Source organism: Tympanuchus pallidicinctus, unplaced genomic scaffold, assembly GCF_026119805.1.
Source record: "Tympanuchus pallidicinctus isolate F22 unplaced genomic scaffold, pur_lepc_1.0 scaffold14, whole genome shotgun sequence".
Lineage (NCBI taxonomy): Eukaryota > Metazoa > Chordata > Aves > Galliformes > Phasianidae > Tympanuchus > Tympanuchus pallidicinctus.
Window position 1 is genome coordinate 12,092,978 of NW_026294659.1, and position 24,672 is coordinate 12,117,649.

The following is a 24,672-nucleotide window of genomic DNA, read 5'->3' on the forward strand; positions in this document are numbered from 1 at the left end:
CCTGTGCCACTGCCTCACCACTCTTTCTGAGAATAGATTTTTTTCTTAACATCCAACCCAAAAATTGTTTCTCAGACTCCTTCTCCAGATCCACCAGAATATGTCCATGTGACAAAAGAGCAATTTCCACAGTTTAACTCATCTGCAGAATTAAGTTTTTGGAAAGCCAGTAGGGATGCCCCAAGTGGGCTCCCATCCTGCTTCCATACCCAAATGTGAATGTAATTTCTCACCTCTGGCAATTATTACATGGGTACTTGCCTGCCATGCTTTTCTTCCCAGATGACTGTGTATTCTGTTCCACTATGCAGGAGGCAACCAAAGCATGCCTGCTCATGAAAGGCAGCTGCTTGGGAAGTCAGGAAAGCAAAGGCGACAGCACATGGATTCTTCCCAACTTGCCCAGTAAGTGCACATGGACAGCTGCAACGCCTGCCAACAAGTCTCCACACACCTGTATACCCTTGTAAGTAATTCTTTCACGCTTGTTATTTCAGAGTACAGGAAGGTCAATCTCTTCTGAAGAGGAAACCCTGTTGTTACACCAGAACGGTAGTGACCAGAAGTCTGTAGCTGGACAATATTTTACCCTGATCATGTGTTTTTTTTCCCCTGAAGGCAAAACCCACCGAGTACAAAATCATAGAATCATTAAGGTAGGAAAAGATCTCTAAGACCACCAGCCCACTCTCACCATGCCCACTGACCACATCCCTCGGTGCCACATCTAGAATTTCTCAGTCCATTTAGTCCTGCAGAAAGATTTGGTGGCTCAAAACTCATCTCAATGTTTTTCAGCACACACTTGGAAGAATGTGCTAGTTTGAGACATCGCTTTAGAAGAGCTAAGGTGAACATATTCCAGAGGTAGATTTCAATCAGGGATTTGCACACTTCTGCAAAATGGACTGTGTGAGGTCTGGTGTTGAGCAGCAGAAGTGAAGGCACTCCCAACTGCTAAGCATGTGTAGACGGTGCTCCCAGTTGTAACATACTGCTGTCACACTCATCCCTTTTCACACCGCAGTCAGTGACTGCCACGCATTCATCAGTGGAGGGGTACCATTCAGCTGCCCTTGTTCATTCAGACAGTCTGAAGCAGCGTGTAAGACTGTGTGAATATTAGCAAAGTCTCTCCAATGACTGGAATGCTTCATAAAAATTGACTACTATGGCTTGGGCTTTTAAAAAAGAAGGAAACGACACATGCAGAGGTTGCCCACTCTTTGTAAGTGACCGAAGAGCTCAGTGCAAGGTGAGGTGACCACTCTGAGGCTGTTCTGTCCTCTGAGCAGCAGATTTCCTCCCAGGGTGAGGTAAGCCTGCCAAAGTGACTAGACGAGAAGTGCTTTAATGGCCCTGCAAACTAAACGCAGACAGGCTATTAAAGATAAGGCTGTCCTATAAATGTCAGGGAAACTGAAGACACATCTCTGCTGTGCCAGAGTGCTAATTCAAATCCAGCATGTGAGGAACCAGAGCCTGTGAGAGGTGTAGCACTGCTGGCCTGGAGCCCACCTGGGGCCCACATGGCATCACTGATTCAGGGAATGAAACACAGCCCCTGCATAGCACTGATGAAAATGCACACGAATCACACAGCACTGGGACAATCACAACATTTTACTTTGCAGAAGCATGTGGAATGAGCTGGTTGTTTTCCCTGCTCTGCGTGAACTATAGATGGCAGCGAATAGGAGAAATGCACTGCACTTTCTGAGATGAAACCTAGCTGAGTTTTGGGGCTGAAAGGGATAGTATCAGGGAAAGAAGGCAAATGGTTATTTTAGTTAAGGATATTAATTACATTTTCCCTGAAATACAGAGATAGACTAGTTCTGATAGTCTTTAATCCAATTCTGATCTGCTATAACCTGGCCTGCTTTTCCTTTGGACCTCTTATTAAATAACATGTCATGAGTAAAAGTAGAAATGCTGGAGAAAAAAACATCCTTGTTCACTGCTATCCTGAGCCTATAACAACTGGTACAAGACAAGAACATCCCCACACCTATAACAACTGCTACAGGACAAGAACATCCCCACCACATATTTTAGGAGCACCAAAGACATTTCTACAGATCTTGATATCCACAGACCTGCTTCCTTTGGGCACATGCACAGGGCTCACATGGCTGACAAAGGAAGCTGACTGTGCTAGCATTATTTCTGTAGTAAAATATGGTAGAGATTAGAAAAGTAATTTGATGAGAACTGCTGAAAATTTGGTGCCCTGCTCCACAGTGAGAAAGAAGATCTCCTTTTGGGGGAGTGCTTACTGTGGTTGCCTTGCTGGAGTGCATGTAGCATGGAAACATCTCATTTACCACAGTCACTGGGTATGGTAGATAAATAACCTTGCTTTCTACTCTCAAACTGACTTCCTACAGTCTAGATGTGTAGTGTAGCTCTCAGGTCACTCTCATGGAAGGCTAAAGGCCACCTGAGGGAGCTGGAGTCTCCTCACACTGTGTCTCAGCTTCTCTGAAAGAGGTGAGCATTTCAGAGGCCTTATGGCAGATGGAAAATGGCTCAGCTGTGGGGAAAACTCATTTGTTGAGTTACTGCCTCGCATTTACCAGCACACAGTAGATGTTGTGATGTGCACAGTAACACTTTCCACGGAGTGAGAGTTAACAGCACGTGTGTAATACACCATAATTCCTGAACTTGACATGTAAGAAGTGGGGCTGCTTTTGGCAGTAAACGCCTCCAATAAAACATTACCCTGTACTCTTCCAAGAAGTGTATTTATCATGCTTGCAAAACTTGCAGGGAGGTGTGTGACTTTAAGTAAACCAGTGTGTCATCTTGTACCATATGGACTTTCTGTCAGCAGACAGCCATCCTGCCTGCATGGCTGCAATAACACACAAGGATAACTTGGGTTCAAGGTTCAAAGGATGATAGGCGAGAACTGTGCTGAATGGTGAGGGGGTAGGGGTTTGTCACCCCATTTAGAGAGACATGTTGACTATCAACCAGGGGCAATACGTTTGTGGCCCCAATAAACACAGCCCTCATCAACCTTTTTCTTCCTTTTAAAAAGTTCAAGGACAGCATTTCCCTGTTTGCGTAGCAAGATGCATTCAGCTATGTGTTGGACAAACAACTTTTCTACATCTTAGTTGCTATTACTGTGACGTGTTTCTTGGCTTCTGCTAAGAGGCTGACAGAGCCTAGCAAAACCACAAGGCTGAATTGCCCTGACCCAAGAGCTCAGTTTAATTATTTGTTAAAAAACTCCAGAGTTCTCTCCTTCATGGCAGAATTCACTCAACACACAGGAGTGTGAGGAAGCTCCGAGTCGCATAATAAGGCTGCTCTGAAAAAAAAGGTGCACTGCTAACTTGTCACAGGTGAAGCTGGGATGTATCAATTTTGTTGTACTTTCTACAAGAGCATAGCTGTGTGAGAGCCCACTGATGCAGGGTTCTGCAGATCTGAGAAGGAAAAGCATCCTGACTGACATTACAGTTTTTTACTCAGGGCACATGCTGGCAAACAAAGATGGTAACTCTAGCCCTTGGTTGAAAATGTTGCCAGGTTCACGCATAAAATTCAGACAGAATTCATCACAAGTATCACTTCAAGGGCATAAAACTCCAAAGCAGGTGGTGGTCATTCACACCCTGAAATCTGGCAATCAATTGACACTGCTGAGAGAGCCCTCTCTTGTCAGTCTGAGACTGAGGTGCCTTGGAGCATCCGGACCTTTCTGATGGCTTGGAGCTATCCTTGCAAGTACAGGAGCAAGGCAAGAAAAAGGTTGTTCAGGGATGGCTGAAAATGTAAAAAGAAGAGGTTGAATTGGATAGGATGGAGAAAGAGGAAACAGTCTGGATTGTGCATGGCTTTCTGTGGGCTCTGTATAATCTTGAGGCTTGTTTGCTCTCCTAACTTCACGTAGTTATAAATTTCTCCTTATAGAACAAGTAATTTCAGAAAATTACTACATTTAGACTACATTATTTTTTGTGAAAAGAAATAATTAATTCAAGGTAAGAGTGGTGAAAGACCACAACTAACTCTTCTTGCCATTACTTGATAGATTCATTTTCTCTTGGTGCTGGGTTGTCTCTTATAGGTCTTGCTGGAACCTTATTCAGGTTTTATCTTGCTTGGTTCATATTGTGTAATGGTTGCTCTGATTTGACTTTTCTTTATTTCCCCCTCCATTAATACAGATCAGAAGAAACAAAGATTTTACCCAACATCTTGAAGAAAATTGGCAGCACCCCCATGGTCCGAGTCAACAAGATTGGGAAGTCCTATGGGCTCAAGTGTGAGCTCTGTGAGTTTCCCCTTTCCACCAGGTTTTTCTGGGCCATGAGGTGTGAGGTTGAGGGGCAGTGGCAGAGGGGGCTTCAGAAGAGACTGTATGGAGAGCAAGAAGAGATGGAACGACCATATGTGGCACATGTTGGGTGCTCCTGGTTATTAGTTTATGGGGCAGTCATCGTCCTGCTGCACCACCCCTGCAGGCTGAGCTGGAGCTGCACATTTCTGGGTCTCTGCCTCCAGGAATTTCTGTTTCCCACTGGGGACCTTCTCAAAGTGCAGCTGGAAGCAGAACAGTGGGGCCTTCCTCCTTGTTTGGGAGGATTTGGTACAGACGGCACCAGGCAAGCTGCAGAGTGAGGCAGAATCCTATTTGCTGGGATGCTGTCTCCCTCCCATGGTACAGCAAGGGAATCATAGAATCATTAAGGTTGGAAAAGACTACTAAGGTCATCTAGTCCAGCCGTCATCCCATCACCACCACCATTCCCACTGACTGTGTCCTGTATGTTTCTTGGATACAAGAAGGGGAACAGGACACCCAGCAGCTGTATGTTCCTGAGCTGTGTGTCCACACAGGGCCTCTTACCCAGCAAAAAACACAAAGGCTTGCAGCCTGCAGCATTAAGGAAGCAGTTAAGGTCGGATGCAATTACCTTGTAATCTCTATGTTATTGAGGATATCTGTGATAGCGGCGAGGACTTTGGGAGCTGGGGGCTGTGGTGCAGTGTGATGAGCCCACCCTGTCCCTGAGGGAGCTTCACCTTTGATTTCCAGTGGCAAAATGCGAGTACTTCAACGCAGGAGGCAGCGTGAAGGACCGCATCAGCCTGAGGATGGTGGAAGACGCAGAGAGAGCGGGGATTATAAAACCTGGAGACACGCTGATTGAGCCCACTTCAGGGAACACAGGTAGCATCGGTAGCTTGTGGCACCCGCTCGGTCCTCACCTCCGTTCCCCTCCCTCCCTCTCTCCTGGCAGACTCACTGCTGAAATTCCTGAGTGCCTCTGGATCTCTGTGCAGGCATGGAGGTGATGCAGATAGCCTGAGGAGCTGGAGAACCTGGGGCTTGAATATTCAGAGATTCCCGAAGAGGGTTTTCCTGATGGGCTGGAGACAAACCTTTTTTTTTTCTCCTTGTCACCATCATGCCACTCAGGCACTAGATTATGGTGGGAGACAGCAGGGGAGTCTCCCCACACTGTCCATCCTGTACAAACCTTCTGTGAATGTTTCCACATCCATGCGCAGCTCCCACTGCTGCTTGTGGGGCAGCACCATGTCCCTGCAGCTGCTGCTGTGCCCTCCCATTGGGGACACACTGCTCCTGCTGCCCCATCTGGCTGGGGAGCAGCTGGCTCCATCCATCACAACAGTGACACTGGCATGCAGATCCCCTTGGCCTGCTGGCCATAGGGTGAGATATGCAGCTTCACACCCCTTCCTCCCCCCCCAGAGCATGACTGAGAGCATTTGAGGGTGAGGTACTCCTGAAAAAAATCACCTCTCTCCTGTGCTATGGAAGGAGAAAGGAAACTAGGCTAGGCTTTGTATCAGGAGGAAAGTATTCTCCAGCCTTACCAAGCACTTTATGCCACACCAGTGTTATCACAGATCATGTCCCATGTTACAACATCCTCATGGTACTCTGAGTGTGTCCTAGAGGGCTCACAGAAGAGATGCATGCTCTCACATGCAGCTTTGCAGTGAAAATGTCTGGGTAGTGTTCACAACCCAGTGGGAGAGAGGCATGTTGGAAGGAGAAGACAATGTATGCTGGTTGGCTTTGCCAAATGCTGTTGTTGAATGATCTGCTTTCCTCCCCACCACCTAGGAATCGGGCTGGCTCTGGTAGCTGCAGTGAAAGGCTACCGTTGCATCACTGTCTTGCCGGAGAAAATGAGCATGGAGAAGGTCAGAGCTCTGTATGGTATTACCCACAGCCTGGGAACATCTCTCTCTCTGCCTTTATCTGCCTTTTCCTGTCAAAAGATAGACCGTCCTCTCCTTTAGAGGGCAATGATCTTCTCTGCAGATATGGCATATATCTGTAGCTGTTCAGAAGATTTCCTCTTGACAAAAAAAGCATCCTGCAATGATCTAACTATGTAGTGTCAGTGACGCAGCTTGTATCATGTGTTAGCTGAATGTGGTGTTTGTAGAGATGTGGGGGCTGGAGGGAGCAGAGGAGAGGCATGTTGGGTGCTGGGGCTGCTGATATACCCTGCTGTATTTCTTTCCAGTGTCTGTCCAGTCACTTGCTTTCTCCATCTCGGTATGATTTCCTTTAACCTGGAGACACTGAATGTTCTTTGAACCAAGTTACTTACACAAGCGATGGTGCCCTGGGGATGGTGGGAATCTCCACCTTGGGCCCATGAACAGTTAGCTGAATCACAGAATCACAGAATGGCCCGGGTTGGAAGGGACCTCAAGGATCATGAATCTCCAACCCCCCTGTCACATGCAGGGCCAACAACCTCCCCATTTAATACTAGACCAGGCTGCCCAGGGCCCCATCCAACCTGGCCTTGAACACTTCCAGGGATGGGGCATCCATAACCTCTCTGGGCAGCCTGTGCCAGCACCTCATCATTCTCATAGTGAAGAACTTCCCCCTGACATCCAACCTAAATCTTCCCTCCCTCAACTTGAAACCATTTCCTCTTGTCCTGCTCTTATCTACCCTTTCAAAGAGTTGACTTTCCTCCTGTCTGTAAGCTCCGTATAGGTATTGAAACGCTGCAATGAGGTTTTCCTCCCCCATAGCCTTCTTCTCTCCAGGCTGAAGAAGCCCAACTCCCTCAGCCAGTCTTTGTAGGGGAGGTGCTCCAGCCCCTTGATCATTTTTGTGGCCCTCCTCTGAACTCTTTCCAACAGCTCACTGTCTTTCTTGTACTGGGGGCTCCAGACCTGGACACAGTACTCCAGATGGGGCCTCACAAGAGCAGAGTAGAGAGGGACAATCACCTCCCTGTCCCTGCTGGCCACCCCCCTTTTGATGGAGCCCAGGATACCATTTGCTTTCTGAGCTGCAACAGCACACTACTGGCTCACGTGAAGTTTTTCGTCCATCAGGGCTCCCAGGTCCTTCTCTGCAGGGCTGCTCTCAAGGAAAGCTCCTTCCAGTCTGTATGGATGCCTGGGATTTCTCTGGCCCAAGTGCAAAACCTTGCACTTTGCTGTGTTGAACCTCATTAGGTTCACTTGGGCCCACCTATCAAGTCTGTTGAGGTCCTTCTGAATGGCATCCCTTCCTTCCACTATGAATTCATGTTAATGAAGCCTGATCTGGACCCTGACTTTGCTCTAAACTCAGCTCTCTACTTCCCCAAAGTACCACTCTCATTTTAACATAAATCTCACTTAAGCTCAGTCTGGATCAGATGCCACATCCAGTTGCCATGAGCTTCACCTCCAGGAGCAGTGGCATGCGCCCACCCTTCTCCTTTGACCCCCTCTTCCTCTGACAGCTGCACCTCCCAGTGGATTAATATGCCAGGATTGATGGTAGTTGCTCTTTCCCACAAGGGATCTTGGGGCAAAGACAGCTTTGAGCTCTTCTTTGCGTGCAGGGTCTCAACCCACAACACATACAAAAGCTGCTTTCCAGGCACTATTCTCTACCCTGCTTCCTCTCCCGTGTGCCACAGAATGGCACAGTGTTACCTACCTCCTCTGTGTCCCCAGACTGTTCCCAAGTAGGACAAGGCACAAAGCCAAGCTCGAACCCATGTGTCAGCTGCAGGCAGGAGGCTCTTGGTGCCAGAAGGATGTCAAAGATAGCATAACCAAGAACTGGACATTGTATCTCCAAATGTTAAATGTCTCCTGCATGCAAAGCTTCTCTGATATCTGACGCTGCCATGAATGCTTGGGCTCAAATTACCAGCACTGCATGAGACTGGTTGCCTTACATCTCCTTTCTTCCCTCCAAAAGGTTGATATTTTGAAGGCACTGGGTGTTGAAATTGTGAGGACCCCATGCACCCGTTTTGATGCTCCAGAGTCTAACATTCGTGTAGCCTGGAAGCTGAAAAATGAAATCCCAAACTCTCACATTCTGGACCAGGTAAACACAGCTCTTTCACAGACTCGCTTCCCAAACACAGCTCATAGAGCAATGCTCCAAGTCGGCCTGCAGCTGGGGCCTTTGGTCAAACTGGCAAGGGAAGCAGATTTCACCACTGTGGAATTACCATTTTATGGCGCATGAAACATAATCTGCTTTACAGAGCAGTGGCCGAAACAAAATCGGGGACACCTCCAAACCTGTAACACTTCTACCAGCACTGGGAGGTGGGGGAGACTGGGTTTTCTTGCCCACTTGAAAGGCTCCTCATGTTGCTTCAGGTTTACCTTTGACCTGAAAATCACTTTTTACACCAACCTAGCAGCCTCATTCCTGCCTCAGAAATAAACATCATGCTGCAAAGGGCAAAGCCTGATGATTCACAGCAGAAGTTCCTACAGCAGTGACTCTTGTACAGGGGGGTACTTCTCCTTCTGGTTAGACCCCACTGCAGGAAAGAATCCTGAAGAAAGAATTAAATAGGATATTTGAGAGGGATGGGTTTTTTTAATTATTATTTTCTGATCACTTCAGCAGTATTGTAGGGCTGTGTTTTCAGCTTTTTCTAGGCAACAGGAAAGGTTAAGAACAGCCATCTGCAATGCTGAGGAATTGCTGCTTCCAACAGCAAAGACATCAACAAAACCACAAAACCTGTCAGTGCACAGTGGGGGACAGTCACACTGTCCTCACACCAGAGGGATCGCACACCAGATAGTGAGTGTTCACAGGCTGCCAGTATTTAGGCTTCCAGTGTGGACAAGTTCTAAGTGTTCTTAGAAACCTGTCCAGAGGTAACAAACAGGAGGAACACCTGTGACCTGGCAGCCGTTGAGAGGCTGCCAGAGAGGGGAGAGGGGCAGCTGGATGTTTTGAGCAAGGCTCATCAGGAGCTATTGCTAGTTCGGTATTTGACCTATGCTTTACCCCATAACTCATGCTGTTCTCTGTTGAAATAAACAGTACCGAAATCCAAGCAACCCTCTGGCTCATTACGACACCACCGCTGAGGAGATCCTGGAGCAGTGTGAAGGTACCGTTTGTACCATTATTTCTCCATGCTGAAGATGTGTGCAGGATTACAGCCCTCTGTGAGAGGCCTGTTTTACATAGTTTATTGAGTGAAAGGTATAGAAGTGGCCAAGAGGGCCTTTGTGAGGGAAGATATCCTTGATAACACCGACACGTAGAGTGTAGCAACTTCACATGACCCACTCCAGATCCACCTAAGCTTGCACGTCTTCCCTGTTATGGCCTCTGATTTCAAAAGCCTGAGGGAAAAGACATAACAGTGAACTAAACCTGGCTCTCCTGAAGCAGGAAGAGCCATCTCTTGGCTGATACAGCACCTAGGTGACCTGAGAGCACAGGGTGGCTCAGGAGTCCTCACTGGAGGGGACACATCCATCAGGGCATGGAGGGTTGCATCAGATCCTGAAATCTCATTTGCAAATCAAATCAGACTGTAACTTAACAAACTAATGACGTTTGATGTGACAGCCAGGGGAGGGGGAAGAAGTATCTCAGCCCATGCCTGTACAGATAGAAGTGAAATTTATTGCCAGTACTGGGAGCAGTGCAAAAGGTGAACAAGATTCAGGCGTTTTGTCTGGAGGGCAGATATCATAATAGCACAGTAGTTGGGTAGCAACAGAAACAAGAATCTCAGCCTGCCTTCCATTACATTTAGATTTGCTTCTGCTGGCAGCCAGTAGTGAACTGCAAGTCCTTTTGCCCCAGTGTAATTGCATCATAGGGCTCTGAAGGCCTGGCACAGATTCTGCTCCTACAAGTCCTAAATCACTATAATTTCTCCAAAATCAGTGACACTACATCTGACTGACACTGGCACCACCAAACTCCCTGGGTACTAACACTATCTGACAAGCTGTCTCTCCTGTTGATATGTGTGACCATTATTCACATGCACGCTGTGATCCAATGTAGTGCAGCCTGAGAGGGCTGGAGGTGCTGAGATCTTCCCTCCCCGTTAAACCAGTAGATGCAAACTGTGAAGAAACTATGACAATCAGTGGGAAAACTGGAGGTCATCCTCAGCCTCCTATGCTGAGGAAGGACCGGTTGTGGTCAAATCCAACTAGCTCCTCCAAGCTCCTCACCACGCCTGTTAGCATGAACCCTGCCTTACCACATACAGAATTGTAGCAGCTGATGGACAAGGGACTTGGACAAAAGAAAGACACTGCTATGGCCAGGCTGAGTCCCTATGAGCCTCTCTCTTCTCTGACTTGCAGGCAAGGTCCACATGGTGGTGATTGGGTCCGGCACAGGGGGCACCGTCACTGGCGTTGCGAGGAAGTTGAAGGAGAAGTGCCCAGAGTGCAAAGTAAGCTGGGAGACAGGGCTCCCATTGGCTCCCCTGGATTTTCCTGCCTATGCTTTTGATCAAAACTAATGCTATGTTTCACATGTGGCAGGGCTGAGCTAGCAACTGTTGTCTCTTCCTATTCATTTTTTCATGCTGAGCTTGGCTTTTGTTGGAAACAATTCGGTGTTACGCTCAGCTTGAGCTAGATTCATTCAAATGCCTTGGAAGTCAAAGGGTCCACAGCCTCATTACTAATCCTGCCCTGCACTTTTTAGGACATGGTCAGGTGTCTTCTGAAGAAGCATCTGGCCCAGCTGACAGCATTACTGCTGCTGCTCCTGGGTAACTGGCTGCTGGAAGGTACTACCCTGGCGGTGCCCGTGCTTCTCACCTGCTTTTGCAGATGCCTCCACACCAAATGGTTGACACCACTCATAGATGTTCATTCTGTGCAGCTTTGAGACCAACTAGAGGCTTGGCAATTACTTCTCCCCACGTGTAGAGAGCATGAACTCTGATGGTGGTACAGGCTGAGCCACTGGTGGACCTGGGCATGAGATAAGCTCTTTGGTTGCCTGGACCTGCATGTGGAGCAGTGCTGTGATTCCTTCTAAGCTGAACACTAAAGGAAGTAGCCTCAGCTCAGATGAAAGGCTATAAGCAATTAGAGAGATGCCACTGTCAGCCAGCAGAACTGGATCCAGATAGGATGTCTGTCTGTAGCCACAGGCTTCTACCAGTTTGTGCTAACTGGCAGGCACTGCAGTGGTGCAAATGAAGGAGTTCTCACTTTCTCTCCTAAGGGCTGAACATTGGAAGTATCAGCCTCTGCCAAAAGGGTGATGACAAACACCTGGAGAGTGACAACATTTTAAGCCATCATTGTCATTTCTGTTGCAGCTGAGCCCTCTTCATTAAAATAAATAAATAAATAAATAGATAGATAGGAAACTAGCTTTTATCCTGGAAGACTTCCACACTGCCAGTGGATAGTAATATTAATGAATATACTGGGAAGAAAAACGTCACTGATAAAGATGTGGGTATTTTTTTCTTTGAGATGATATTTTTGAACTCCTTTTATAGTGAAAAATATTTCCTTCCCTTGCAGATAATTGGTGTAGACCCTGAGGGCTCCATTGTCGCTCTGCCCAGTGAGTTGAACAGGACGAACAACACAACCGTAGAGGTGGAGGGCATTGGGCATGACTTTATCCCCACTGTCCTGGACAGATCAGTAAGTGGCTCTGTGATGAGAGGCCTCTGTCTGATCTTTGTCTTTGCATCCAACCTATTTCCACCATTTTCTGTCCCTCATCCTGACTCTGGACCTGTCAAACAGTCTTCCATTCTCCAAGGAAATGGTTCTGGCTGGAAAGGCTAGAGGGGTGCTCACAAACAAGGACTTGGGGTGCTCTGATAAATGCATTTGTTTCCATCAAGTGTGGAAAGCAGCTCAAAGCTACCAGGTGCTGTGGGCATCAGCACCATGGTGCATGTCAGACAGCTGGGGCAGCCTGAAAAATCTCCTCCAGGAACTGACCATCTTGCTTTCTCTTCAGGTGGTTGATCAATGGTATAAATGCAATGACAGAGATTCGTTCCTCATGTCTCGCAGGCTGATTAGAGAGGAAGGATTGTTGTGTGGTAAGCATCAATGACAGCAGCTGCTTCTCTTAACAAACTTTTTCAACCTCATCTTTTAATTGCTTTGGGATCAAAGCAATTCCAAAGGTAGGTGCTCTCTGCATTTTGTGTCTGCTAGGTTAATGAGGTTGAATGACTATTATGTAGATCTCTGTAGATGTTAAAGGTATTGCAGAGAGTCATTGGTCTGGGATCTGGCTCATCTTCAACAATAATTATAGAAGCAGTAACTCTCCGCTTGCTGTAACGCTTTTGCACATGGATCTTCTGGCCTAATTTTGCCTGGTGTAGTGTTACACGGGCTGAAGAGAAGGATTACTGGGATTCAGGATAGGACAGGTGGACTAAAACTGTCCCTCTGCTACCAAATGTGTGAGGCTATAATCTTTGTCTTTGAACTACTGCCATACTAGAGGTTCCAGGTTTGGACCAGGAAAGTTTGAAAGTAAAGTAAGTGTAAGATGTTCTTATTATTTCTCCTCATGCCGACAAACTGGAAGTGATCTTTAGGGCTTCCCAAAGTGAATAGATGTCCTCAGGCAAACCCTGCCTGTACTCTATGGGCCCTTACATAGCATCAGCATTTTTCAGCCTTGCCTGTCCCTGAGTACATAGCTATAGCTTTGCACCCAGGACCAGACGATATAGAGGCTTGTAGTTACAGCTGGATGAGCTCTCGCATCCCAGGAGCCTTGAGAGAGATCAGGCTATTTGTCACGTTGATTTAACTTAGCAGAGACAAAGTCACTACGTTTCGATGGAAACTACTTGCTGAACTTGTCTATAAATTCTGAATAGCTTCACTGCTAGCTAGAATTGCATTACTTCAGAGACTTTCACCATTAGTTTGAAAAATGTGACCCAGTGCTAATTAACCTGCAGTAAACTACGTGCTGCCTTGAGCGTGGTGTGTAATGGGCACACAGATAGTGGAATGACTTTGACTTCCAGTACTCAAACTACCCATGGAGAAATTGCCTCTGTAAAGCAGTGACCTGCTTCCCCTACGTGCAGCAAACCACATGCACACACACACACATACTGTTCAGGTCTTTCCATCACGTCGGCCTGGTATTCCAAGCATGAGTGTAATGTTTATGTTTTGGGTTTTTTTTCTTCCCAATCTTTACCATGCATTTAAAGCAAATCTTTGATTGACAAACGCTTTCACCAGGAGGCCTTGATTTGGCATAGTGTTCTCCTCACCCAAAGAAAGGGTGTGATATGGGCAGCAGTGATATGAATGTCCCCATATTGAACCTTTCAGCCCTTGGCCAGAAGGAATCACAGGAGGTGATTTATAAGGTTCGTAGGGGAACTCTTCTTGCTGCCTCATAAGCCTATTGCCACAAGACATCCTAGGAACATGTCCTGTCAGTCCCTGCTCGGTCTCTTCCTACCCTATGAGGCTATTTCCCTCCTAGTGCTTGTCTCTCTCTTCTTGGTACCCATCAGGTGGCAGCTCAGGCAGTGCCATGTCAGTCGCCGTGCAGGCTGCCAAGGACCTGAAGGATGGTCAGCGCTGCGTCGTCATCCTGCCTGACTCTGTCAGGAACTACATGTGAGTTTCCCACTTCCCCTCAAACAACTCACAGCAAATAAAATGACATGAAGAAACAACACAATGCAGCGATAAACAGCATGAGCTGGCTGTTGGGTGACTTGGGTTTTATTTCCTCATGTCGTTGCCTTACTGCACGGAGCAGGAATCAGTCAAGCTAAAGTTTTTGAACTTGCATGCCTCGAGTTAAGAACGCAAATAGCTGGCGTGCTTTGAGGAGACACTGAGCACCTGCAGCTCCCAGTGACCTTAAAAGGGGCTGAAAGCAGCCAGCTGCAAAAATCATGGGAACCCTGAGGCAGTGCTGTGGTCTAATGCATGGAGCAGAGCACGACTGCTTGTGGAAGATTCACAGACCCGTTCTTTTTTGTTGATTTCTAGGTCCAAGTTCTTGAATGATAAATGGATGATAAAAAATGGATTCCTAAATGACGTCCAGGAGCACAAGCCCTGGTAAGACAACTTCCACCAGTATGAACTGTGCTAAGGGTAACAGCCTTCTGAGTCTGGGAATCATTATTTTCAAAGGAAAGCTTTATCATCTAGCATTTAAAAAAAAAAAGCAATTAACTCCAGATCCCTCTCGGAAGGCTGTAAAGTCAGCTCCTCTATTCTCAGTGATGAGATATCCCTTTTCTCCAATTAGTCTAGTAAGGAGCCATTTCTGTTCTGAAGATGCTGTTCTACTCCTATGTGACAGTCGTTGTCCAGTACACTGAGGAGAGTGATGGAGAGGAATCTGGTCAGCCTCTCCTTACAGGCTTAAAGCATGAGCTTTGCAGGCAGGCAGACAGAATATCTCTGCACAGTTGGCCTTATCTCTACTGGCCTTGCCACCCTGAGCACATCCTGCAGCCGTGCAGCATTGACTAACTTCTTGGTGCTGCCATTTGTCTTTCAACAGGTGGTGGAACATCAAGGTGCAGAAACTGAATCTCTCAGCCCCTCTCATTCTTCTCCCAGAAGTCAGCTGTCAAAAGGCAATTGAAATCCTTCGGGAGAAGGGATACGACCAAGCTCCTGTTGTTGCTGAATCAGGGTAACTATTTTTATTTGGTACAGAGACGGCCATTCCAACAGGAAAAACAGCCACCATGAAGCTAAAAAGAAAGCCCTATCTACTTATCCAATGATAGAGCACTTGTGCTGAATTCTGAGATGCACATTTTTAAAATGCCATCCGCCTCCTTGTGAAGAATAAGCATATGGGTCAAAATCTGGAGACATTCTATCCCATAAATTCTTCAGGCATTTCATGAACTCAGTGTTTCCTAGAACAGAATAACTGGAAAGTTTAGAGCCTTTATTTTTGCTAACAATAAAAACAGACACAATTCATCAAGGCAACTCTCTGTGATAGGTCATTCTAGGAGGTTGTCACCATAGGACCCCTGCCCACTAAAGATCCAAATCAAGTGAGGAGAAAGCTGGTGCCTCTTGCTCACAGCAGCAGGAAGTTAGACACTGACTTCACAAGATGTGTGCTTGACCTCAGGCCTGGCTTTCTGGAAAGATCTGTTCCTTTGCAGACTTATTCTGGGGATGGTGACCCTCAGCAACACCTTGACCTCAGTGCTGGCTGGAAGCGCGCAGTTCTCAGACCCTGTTACAAAAGTAATCTACGACCAGTTCTCTAAGGTACTGCTAAGGTTGTGGCTGCTGTCTTCTACTGTCTGTGGATGGGGAGGAGATGCTTCACTACTCTCAGGTGTGAGAGCAGCTGGGAGAGGAGGGCAGAGAGGGGAAGGTGGAGAGAAATGGGGAGGGTGACCATCATGGAGATGAGAACAGGCAAGGCACCTGCAAAAATTTTGCCAGCCCTGTGGAGTTCAGATGTGGGAGCTTCTACATCAGGAGCAAAGCACTTGAAGGTCCTCACCCATTCTTACCTTTGGCCAGTGCCCACTGAGAGCAAAGCCCAGACATTCACAGGTCTGGGCAGTGGGCATGGGCTCTGAAGGGACACTGGGCAGGTCCCGTGCGCGACCTGGAGGGATGCCTGGGTGGGATAACCATCAGCAGTCCAGAGATAGAATGAGGTATATGGTTGGTGCTGGAGGTAGCTCATGCTGGCTCACAGAGGCTTTCAGAGAGGGAGACAGCAGTGTATTTTAGTTGTGCCAAAGCCAACAGACACTCCCAAAAAATGGTACTGGTGAGTAAGGAATGTCTACTCTGCTCACTTGGCTACAATCACAGGTGGGAGGCAGGCTCCTCATCTCTGTTCTGTAAATGTGAAGTGAATTGTAAAATGTCTCTTTCTGTCCTGTTTAGATCAGCCTGGAGGACAGCCTTGGGAAGCTTTCCTGCATCCTAGAGAATGACCACTTTGCTATTGTTGTGCACGAGCAAATGCAGTGTAGGTATCTGTAAAAAGGGGAAGCACTGTCAGGGCTTTGCACAAATGTCTGAGAGGGGAGAGGGAAATCCCCAGAACAAACTTGAGAGAGATCAATGCAGCTGCTCCACATGTGCAGTATCTGCAGCTTTGCAGGAAGGAGTTGCACCTCGCTCTGCAAAGTGCTGAAATAGCCCAATTATTCACCCATTTCCTTTCTCGATGCTGCAGGGATGAGGGGAACAAAGGGAAACCTTAGCCAGTGGAGCCTGGAACCAGGATGTGACTGTCTGTGTCCCACAGGTGCATATCACAGATCCTGCCCTTTGGATCTGTGTTGTTTCCACAGTGAAAAAATAACACTGAAGAACACAGCTCCTCATCTCATAGTTTCCCATGGAAACCCATCTTTGGAAGTGGGAGCGCGTTCACTTGGTCTCCTCCCATGACAAGCAAGGCAGACTGTAGGTAGCATCTGGGGTGTGGTGTGTTTGCTGTGCAGCTGTAGCCTCAGGCTTTTAGTACTCGTTTAGTCTCTTGGCCTTGGATTCAAATCACTGCTTTGCTGGTTGTGGGCAACGGAGGAACCAAGGGAACTGAGGGATAGCTGCAGAATTAGTAGTCTGAGGCAAGGGGCAAAGGAGAGTTTGAATAGGTTAGAAAAGTCTTAGGTGGAATTGAGGCATGTAAGTGTAAGGGAAAAAACTATGCAGTCTACACCGCACTGCTTAAAGACCTTCTCCGTATGCACAGAGGCTGTGACATCTTCTCTGAACACCTCTGTTCCTACTTCCAGCCCAAGGGATGCAGCCAAGGGATGTTCGCCTGCCAATGTGCCCTGAGTGGCCTGAGCCAAAAAATCACTTTATGGGGCCCTCATGATTGTGTGCTATCAGGCACCTTTCCTGGAGGGCTGGGGAAAGTTAAGAAAGCTGAAAAGAGGTATGTTGGACTGTGAGCACCATACCTTCAGACATCCTGTTATAAGTCCTTCCTGGACTGAGGTTGGGTATAGGAATGCTCTGCCAGTGAAGAAAAACCATTTGATGAGTCCAATAAAGCGTGCATAGCAGCAGCTATTCCCCTGACAGAAACAGGTATGGTGGTAGGTGCAGTTCTGCAAATCTGGCCTAACACATCTTTCTGGTACAATAAAACTTGCAGAGGTACGAATTTGACCTTGTCTTGAGGAGGTTCTTTGTTTAAAATATAGCAACACAAAATAAAAAAAAGACCCAAATAGTCAGAAGACCCATGTTTAGCATGACACTAGAGCTGAAGGCTGCAATTAAACTGACTTTATGGGATTACACACTGAGCACGCAAGGTGTTCCTGAGTGAGCAGCGTGCACTATTTGTGCTGTACTGACTGCCAGCAGCAGGCTGCTGTTGAAATGGGAGCCCCAAACCTGCTGTGTGCCAGCTGCCCAATCCATCTGCTTGCATCTCTGTGGCCTGCTGCAGATCCCCCTGCAGCTCCAAAGCCACCTGCAAGCCCAGCCAAGCAAAAGCCTCTTTTTCAAATCTGCCTTTGGTGCACAGTTTCAATTCTTTCACCAAAAAACACATTTGGGCTGACTTCCCTTTCTCAGCAGTGGTGCTGCTTTAATGCCCTCACAGTTCACCCCTTGTATCTTATTGCCGCATGTTCACAGTTTGTTCTTCTTCCTCGTGTTTGGACGTTGGTGGCTAGTTTTATTTTCCTTTAGGAAAACATCAGATAGTTGAAGTAATTGCTGCAATGTTGTTTTATTAATGGTAGTGTAGGACATTATTAGAGCAGAATAGGAAGCGTCTCTAAAGGATCTCATTGCTGCTCTAAGGAGTCTCATTAGTTCAGCCTGAAAAGTTTTCCAGCGATAGAAGCAGAACCAGAATGGAGGCTGGCTACAAGCAATGGGGAAATCAGGGGTCCTGCTCTGATAAGAGTGCATTATTTGCAGTTAAACCTCCCTGATGTGACTCTGTAACCTGAGTTGAGGCTGCCCTGGTCATTTCAGTTGAGGTACGGCAGAGACAGCTGCTGTCCCACTTATGGTTTTCTCTTAAAAAATGAACAGCAGCCTCAATCTGCACGGCTGTGGCTTTTAAAATTCTTCTTTCTCTTCTTCGTTTCTTCCTTTTTTCCTTAATTTCTCCTCCACTAACCTGGTGTTTTCTCTGCTTCCAGTCAGTGGAAATGGCAGTTCCTTCATGAAACAGATGGTGTTTGGAGTGGTCACCGCGATGGACCTCCTCACCTTTGTCAGCAGAAATGACAAGAAGTAAGGAAGGAGCCCAGCTGTGCTGAGCCCCGTGCCTCCAGCAGGGTCAGCTGCTCCTCCTGAGCATGAAACACGTGGCTGAGGATATTTTGTGGTCTAATCCAGCTGATGGTTTCTCAAAATGACTATGTGAAAATTGTAATGTAATAACTGCGTGTCTGCTAGATGCCAGCCAGAGCATCACTAAAAAGAAGTGAAACAAAGAAATTACATTTGATGGCCATATGTGGTTACATGAAGCTACCGAGGGCTGGACAGGTAACAAGGGCTTAGTTGGGATGAGGATTGCTGTTGTTGTTGCCCAGATGTTTCACAATGCAGGTTTTAGTGCCTTCAGGAGAAGGAGTGCCTTCAGGTCTCAGTGAGATTGGAGCCCATCTCCAACAAGAGCAGTTCAACTCCTCTGGGCTCCTCTTGAAGGCTGGGGACAAGCCATGTCACACTGCACCCTCCTGACCCTCATCACCTCTCGCAGATGCTGCAGCTCCCTGGGGACCCTGCTCCTCATGCCTGGCTCCTTTTGGGAGCCACAGAGGGAGAATCTGACTCCCTCACTGGGGCGAGCAGGAGGGACAGAGCCAGGAGGAGCAGGGTGTGGGTGGGATACGGACACCCTGCTAAACACAAAGAGGGGAGCTGGGCAGGCACAAGGAGGGTGGGTGGGAAGTGACATCCAAGGGCTGCGATGGGCAGAGGGGTGGGAAGTGAGGGACAAGGTGCTGGGCAAATGGAGAATGCGAGCTCCTGTGGGGCTGCAGGCCTGAGAGGGCTGGTGGCAGCAGTGCCAGCCGCACGTCCCCTGGGCTGGGACAGCCAGCCGCACCCATCTGAGAAGCAGAGACTCATTCTCACAACGTGATAACAGGGCCATGAGATGGGGCTACGTCCCAATTTCCTGTATAATTCAGCTCATGAATATTCAGCCTGAGGGCTCATTTTCAAGGGAGCAAAGGGGAAAGGGGTCCTATTCCTGTCATAATATTGTGTTCCGGGAACTGATAACGAAGGTCAAAAGAGGCATTTGTCATGGCTCTGAAAATGTAAATGAAATCAAATGTGAAACCAGTGCTGTGGAAACAAGCAGAGTTGCTGCTGCTGAAACCTGCTTTGGGAGAGCTGCTCTCAAAACAAGCAGAGAGCTTTGCAGTTTTCCCTGCATCTCAGGAACTCCTCTGAGGGGACAACAACTAATTTTGGCTTGCTGCTAAGTGGCTAGTCCGTATTTTCAATTTAATCTAGTTTGTATAAGATTTTTATTAAATTAAGGAATACTGAAATATTTATATTTAGGAATAGTGTCTCTGCCACCCTTTGCTCCCTTCAGTTACACAAACATTATCACATCTCCTGCAATTTTTTGCCTGAGTAATGACCATATTTGTCCAGAAAAAAAGTAAAAACTAATCAGATCGACCTTATTGTACTCTTTTTGTATTTGTACTTACTGTATTTACTTTAGCAGCTCTGTTGCAAACTGAAAGACGTGTGGTGAAACGTGCCACAATCAGTGGCAAAGGGAGACACGCAGGAGCCCATCACAAAGCACTGCTGTGTTGTGTGGGTAATGGAGCCCTGGCACAGGCTGCCCGGGGCTTGTGTGCTCTCCTCTTTGGAGACCTCCAAACCCCAAGATGTGGGGCTGGGCACACTGCTCTGTGTGTCCCTGCTGGAGCTGGGGTTGGGCAAGGTGATCTCCAGAGGCCCCTTCCCACCTCAACCAGTTCGTGCATGTATTCTGTACTCACATAATTAAGTCTTTAATTGTTACATAACTCCACAAAGTGAGAACTGAAGATGATTCTTGATGCCTTTGAAGCCCAGGATGCACTAAGACCTTCCTGATAACTGTAATATTTCTTCCAGTGCAGCAGGAGTGAAGATCTGCCTCCACTCAACAGCCAGGGACATTTGTCTCTCTTTGAGGAATTCTCCTTTTTTGGAGAACCCCAGGTTCCCCACTTCCTAAGCAAGGACGTTATGGGGATAGCTCATGTCCTAAAGACAGCTCATGAGGCTTAAGGTCAGTGTGAGACAATTCCTAGGGCACCTTTGAGGGGTGACCTGACCTGCCCATAGCTGGAGACCACTGCCCCAGCCCCAGAATGCAACCCACGTGGAAACAGTCTCCTGTTTGCTGGGCAGCTCAGATGCCTTTGCTGGTGGTTAGGGAGGCTTTAAGGTGCCTGCGGAGCTTTGTGTCGGAAATGAGAGCTGCAGACTACTGTTGCTCTCTATGTCTACACAGTGATAGCCCAGATTTCTGCCACCCTGAAACTTCTTGCAATACACACAGTCCCTGCAGCTAAGCCCAAACAACAGCAGTGCCAACAGCAGCTGTGCCGCTGTGTGCGGGCTGACAGCTGAGCAGGGGCTACATGAGAGGCAGCTGCAATACAGCACAGGGTGATGCAAAGCTGAATGCTAACTGTGCTTTTACAATGGCTCCTGTATGCTGCCAGAACCAGTAAAGGCTAGCACAAGCTCCGATTGCTTTGGGATTGCTACACCTGGGCTGGAGCCAGAGCCACTGAGCCCCTAGGGCTCCCCTGCAGAAATCAAATGTACTAAGGGAGAGGGCAAGCTGGGTAGAGATAGCAAAGCTAGAGCACTGCCTGCAGTCCATCTCCCTGCTTCCATAGGGCTGTCCCGCAGTGGTCAGGGAGGCAGATAACAGCCCCTGCGGCTAACTGCTCTTTCAAGTTCACTTCCCTTCCCCTGTCAAGATATTTTATGTATCCTGCCTAGCGCCTTCACCAGACATTGCGTAGCTGCTTGAGACAGCAGCCTCAGCAGAGACCGGATTGTTCCCCCACTGTCCTGGGCTGCCAGCCGATGTGAGCTTCTGCAGCTGGCCTGGGATGAAGAGGACCATGGCCCACATGTCCAGTTTTAGCAGAGCATGAGTCACTGCACACAGCTAGCAGGGAATGGAGATTGTCAGGTTTAAGGAGTCCAATCTGCTGCAAAACACAGAATCACTGAGTACTCTAAGCTGGAAAGGACCCACAAGGATCACAAAGTCCAGCTCCAGGCTCCATCCAGCACCACCCAAAATTCAAATCCTACATCTGAGAGCACTGCCCAGATGCTCCTTCAACTCCAGCACCAGGGAGCGTGCCCTCAGCCCTGTGCAGCCCATTCCATGCTCACAGCCCTGTGGTGCAGACCCTTTCCCTAACTCTGAGCTGCCCCTCCGCTGACGCAGCTCCATGCTGTTCCCTCAGGCCCTGTCGCTGTCACACAGAGCAAAGCAGTGCTGGGCCAGGTGCCCTCTGGGGTACAGTTGGCCCTTTTGGCTCCAGTGCACATTGCTGGCTCAGGTAGAGCTTGCCATCAACCAGAATGCCCAGACCCCCTTATGCAGGGCTGTCTATCTCTGCCCCCAGTCTGTACACAGATTTGGGGTTGCCCCAGATGCAGAATACTGCATTTGTTGCTATTAAATTCCATGCAGTAAACTTCATACAATCCTGCTCTTCACCCCATTACTCTGCAAGGTGGGAGCACCTCTCCAACAAGCTCATTTGCTCATTCTTCTAAGAAGTCAGCAAGATAAACATCTCCCCAGCCCTGCCCAGCACCTTTTGTGCTGTAGAGGCTTCCCCGCCTCCCTCATCAAGTCTCACACTGCAGACACATAAATAGAGGGCCAGTGTGCTGCTGGCCACCAGAGCACTTCTTGGGATCCTGCAACACCTCACACTCCAGCAGCGGTCTCATCCATCCATACTGCAGGTACCAGGGGGCTGGGCAGGGGGCAGGGGGGTCTCACCTTCCGGACCTGCAAGGGTCTGGGGAGAGTGGCAATGGGGTGAGTGGGAGGCTGTTACCTATGCAGCTGGGAAATGGGAAACGTGGTGCTTTGGGTTGGCTGGTGTGGGTTCTGTTGAGCAAATTGAGTCTAGTAGAATGAAAAGTCATAGAATCACAAATATCTCGAGTTGGAAGGGGCCCACAAGGATCACTGAGTCCAACTCCTGGCTCCACACAGGGCTACTATAAAAGGACAAGTAGATGCATATTTGCAGGCGAAAGCTGTGTAAAACAGAGCACGGGGGCAAGGATGTAACCACAGTCAGAGGAGATAGCTGGGGCAACCAGAGTCATAGGATGAGAATCATCGGGGGCTTGATGTGCCCATTTCCACACCAATCCCTCTTGTCTCCCCACAGCATGGATTCTACCAGCACACTCTGCCTGTGGCTGTTCTGCTTGCTGCTCAGTGCTGCAGTCCCAAAACCCACCTGTGATCCCAGTGCCTGTCCAGCCTGCCCCGAGCCAGGACCTGGGGGCTGCTGCCCGTCATGCGTGCCGGCCTGTGCCTGCCCACCCTACCTGCAGGATGACTGCGAAATGCAAGGCTTCAGTGATAGACATGTCCCCACGGGCAGGTCCTTCTACATCGACTTCGCCCGCAAGCTGTGCACTTGCCAGCCCAGTGGGGACATCACCTGCAGCTCGCGCTGTGACCCCGTGCCTGCTTCCTGCCAGGCTGTGGGCAGCCCAGTGGCCGATGGCTGTCCCCGCTGTGTCTGCTATGATGAGGAGGAGGTGGCTGTGCTTGCTGGCTCCGTAGTGCCCCAAGCTGGCCAGCTCTGCACCTGCCCTCCCCAGGGTGGCCAACTGCAGTGCAGTGATGGGGGTGAGGCATGAGCTGCTCCGAGGGCAGTGGGACTGGAGGCTTGCAGGGAGTGGGAGGCCTTCTGCTCCTTCAGGCCTCTTCACTGGAATGCATTCCGGGCCTCAAACTGTCCCATCATGTCGGGAGATGCTGTGCTGTTGCATCTAAGCATCTTCTCGGTAGTTGGTTTGGTTGGTTACTGATGGCACTGCAATGAACCAAACTGCAGTTATTTATTTATTTGTGAGATTATTGTGCTTTTGAGAGTGTCTATGTTTATATAGTATGTGGATGTGTGTGTCTTAAGTAAGTCAGCAGATTAGAGACAAGCTCTCCCCTTCCTGCTGCTGGAGACAGTAGAATGTGTGCTCTGAATGCTCTGAAGTGTGCACTGTATATATTTATATCCTCATATATATATATGCAGGGAGACTGTAATCAAGCACAGCTCCATCAGGCTGATGTGTTAATAAATGTCAGCTATGTTCATGGGGTTGAATAAAATCAGTGTTACCAATGAACGTGTGAATGCTTTACTGGTAAACATACATTAGTCACAGCCCCAGATAGCCCTGAAGCACGCAGTGTGCTTCTTGTCATCCTCTCTACTCCTGGGCACCCACTGATGCCGTTTGATTGCAAATGGCAATCAGAGGGGGAGACTCAAGAAGGACTGCAAGGTTCCCACTGCTCATTTTGCTGAAGAACACAGCAAAGCTGAGGGCCGAGTGAGATGAGGAGATGAGACAGCTGACAGCAATTTTTGTACTGCTTGCTTTGCTGCTTGAAGTTGAGAAATGTGTCACAACGATGAACAAAGTTAGAAAATAACGGCTCTTGCTTTCCAGTGGTTTTCTGAAGTAGGTGTGATGAGAGAAGGTAGAAAGTAAGGCTCAGAAGTGCTGAAACTCACACTTAGCATGAATCACACAGTGATCTACACATGCCTCTTCCCCTGCTGATTATACTGCAACTGGGCCATGGGAAGGGTGACAAAAATGATTCTGTTCAAGGCATAAGAGCAGACCCTACCAGCAGCTAACACTGAAGGGTAAAAACAGAAAGCAAAGGCATGTGGGCTTCTACAAAAAGCTGGGAAGAGCTCTCTGGGTCCATCTGGCCCAACCCCAGCTCCAGCAGGGACACTCAGGCCCATATCCTACTGGGTTTTGAAAGACTCCGGGGAGGAGACCCTACAGCCTCTGGGCAGCCTGTGTCAGGGCTCTGCCACATGCACAGCACAGCAGAGCTGCCTGGTGCTCTGAGAACCCCTGTGGTCCAGTTTGTGCCCATGGTCTCCTGTTGTGGCTCTGAGCATCCCTGAAAGAAGCCTGGCTCTGTTCTCTTTGCACCCTTTCTTCAAGTATTTATAGGCACTGATGAGACCCCCTGACTAAGCCACATCATCACCAGGCAGAGCAGTCCCAGCTTTCTCAGCCTCTCTTCACAGGAGGGGTGTTCTTGTTCCTCCATCACCTTGGTGGCCTTTGCTGGACTTTCTCTGGTATGTCCGTGTCTCTCCTGTTTGGGATCCTGCAACACGAGAGACGTTGGCA

At 48.3% G+C, this 24,672-nt stretch overlaps 1 protein-coding gene across 3 annotated transcripts in view; it reads left to right on the forward strand.

Moving 5' to 3' along the window:
* Nucleotides 1–19,908, forward strand: part of CBS (cystathionine beta-synthase) — a 56,137-nt gene extending 36,229 nt beyond the window's left edge. The window contains exons 1-16 of one of the 3 annotated variants that reach the window (XM_052674243.1): nt 312–405; nt 498–656; nt 4,188–4,294; nt 5,060–5,194; nt 6,119–6,198; nt 8,225–8,356; nt 9,320–9,389; nt 10,612–10,703; nt 11,797–11,922; nt 12,248–12,332; nt 13,788–13,893; nt 14,275–14,346; nt 14,798–14,932; nt 15,423–15,531; nt 16,168–16,252; nt 18,402–19,908. In XM_052674243.1, coding sequence (XP_052530203.1) covers nt 4,243–4,294; nt 5,060–5,194; nt 6,119–6,198; nt 8,225–8,356; nt 9,320–9,389; nt 10,612–10,703; nt 11,797–11,922; nt 12,248–12,332; nt 13,788–13,893; nt 14,275–14,346; nt 14,798–14,932; nt 15,423–15,531; nt 16,168–16,252; nt 18,402–18,499 — 1,377 coding nt within the window. In that variant the 5' untranslated portion in view covers nt 312–405; nt 498–656; nt 4,188–4,242 and the 3' untranslated portion in view covers nt 18,500–19,908. Of the gene's footprint in view, nt 1–311; nt 467–497; nt 657–4,187; nt 4,295–5,059; nt 5,195–6,118; nt 6,199–8,224; nt 8,357–9,319; nt 9,390–10,611; nt 10,704–11,796; nt 11,923–12,247; nt 12,333–13,787; nt 13,894–14,274; nt 14,347–14,797; nt 14,933–15,422; nt 15,532–16,167; nt 16,253–18,401 lie in introns of those variants that run through there. The other 2 variants (XM_052674241.1, XM_052674239.1) reach the window with 2 other exon arrangements.
* The last annotated feature ends 4,764 nt before the right edge of the window (nt 19,909–24,672 follow it).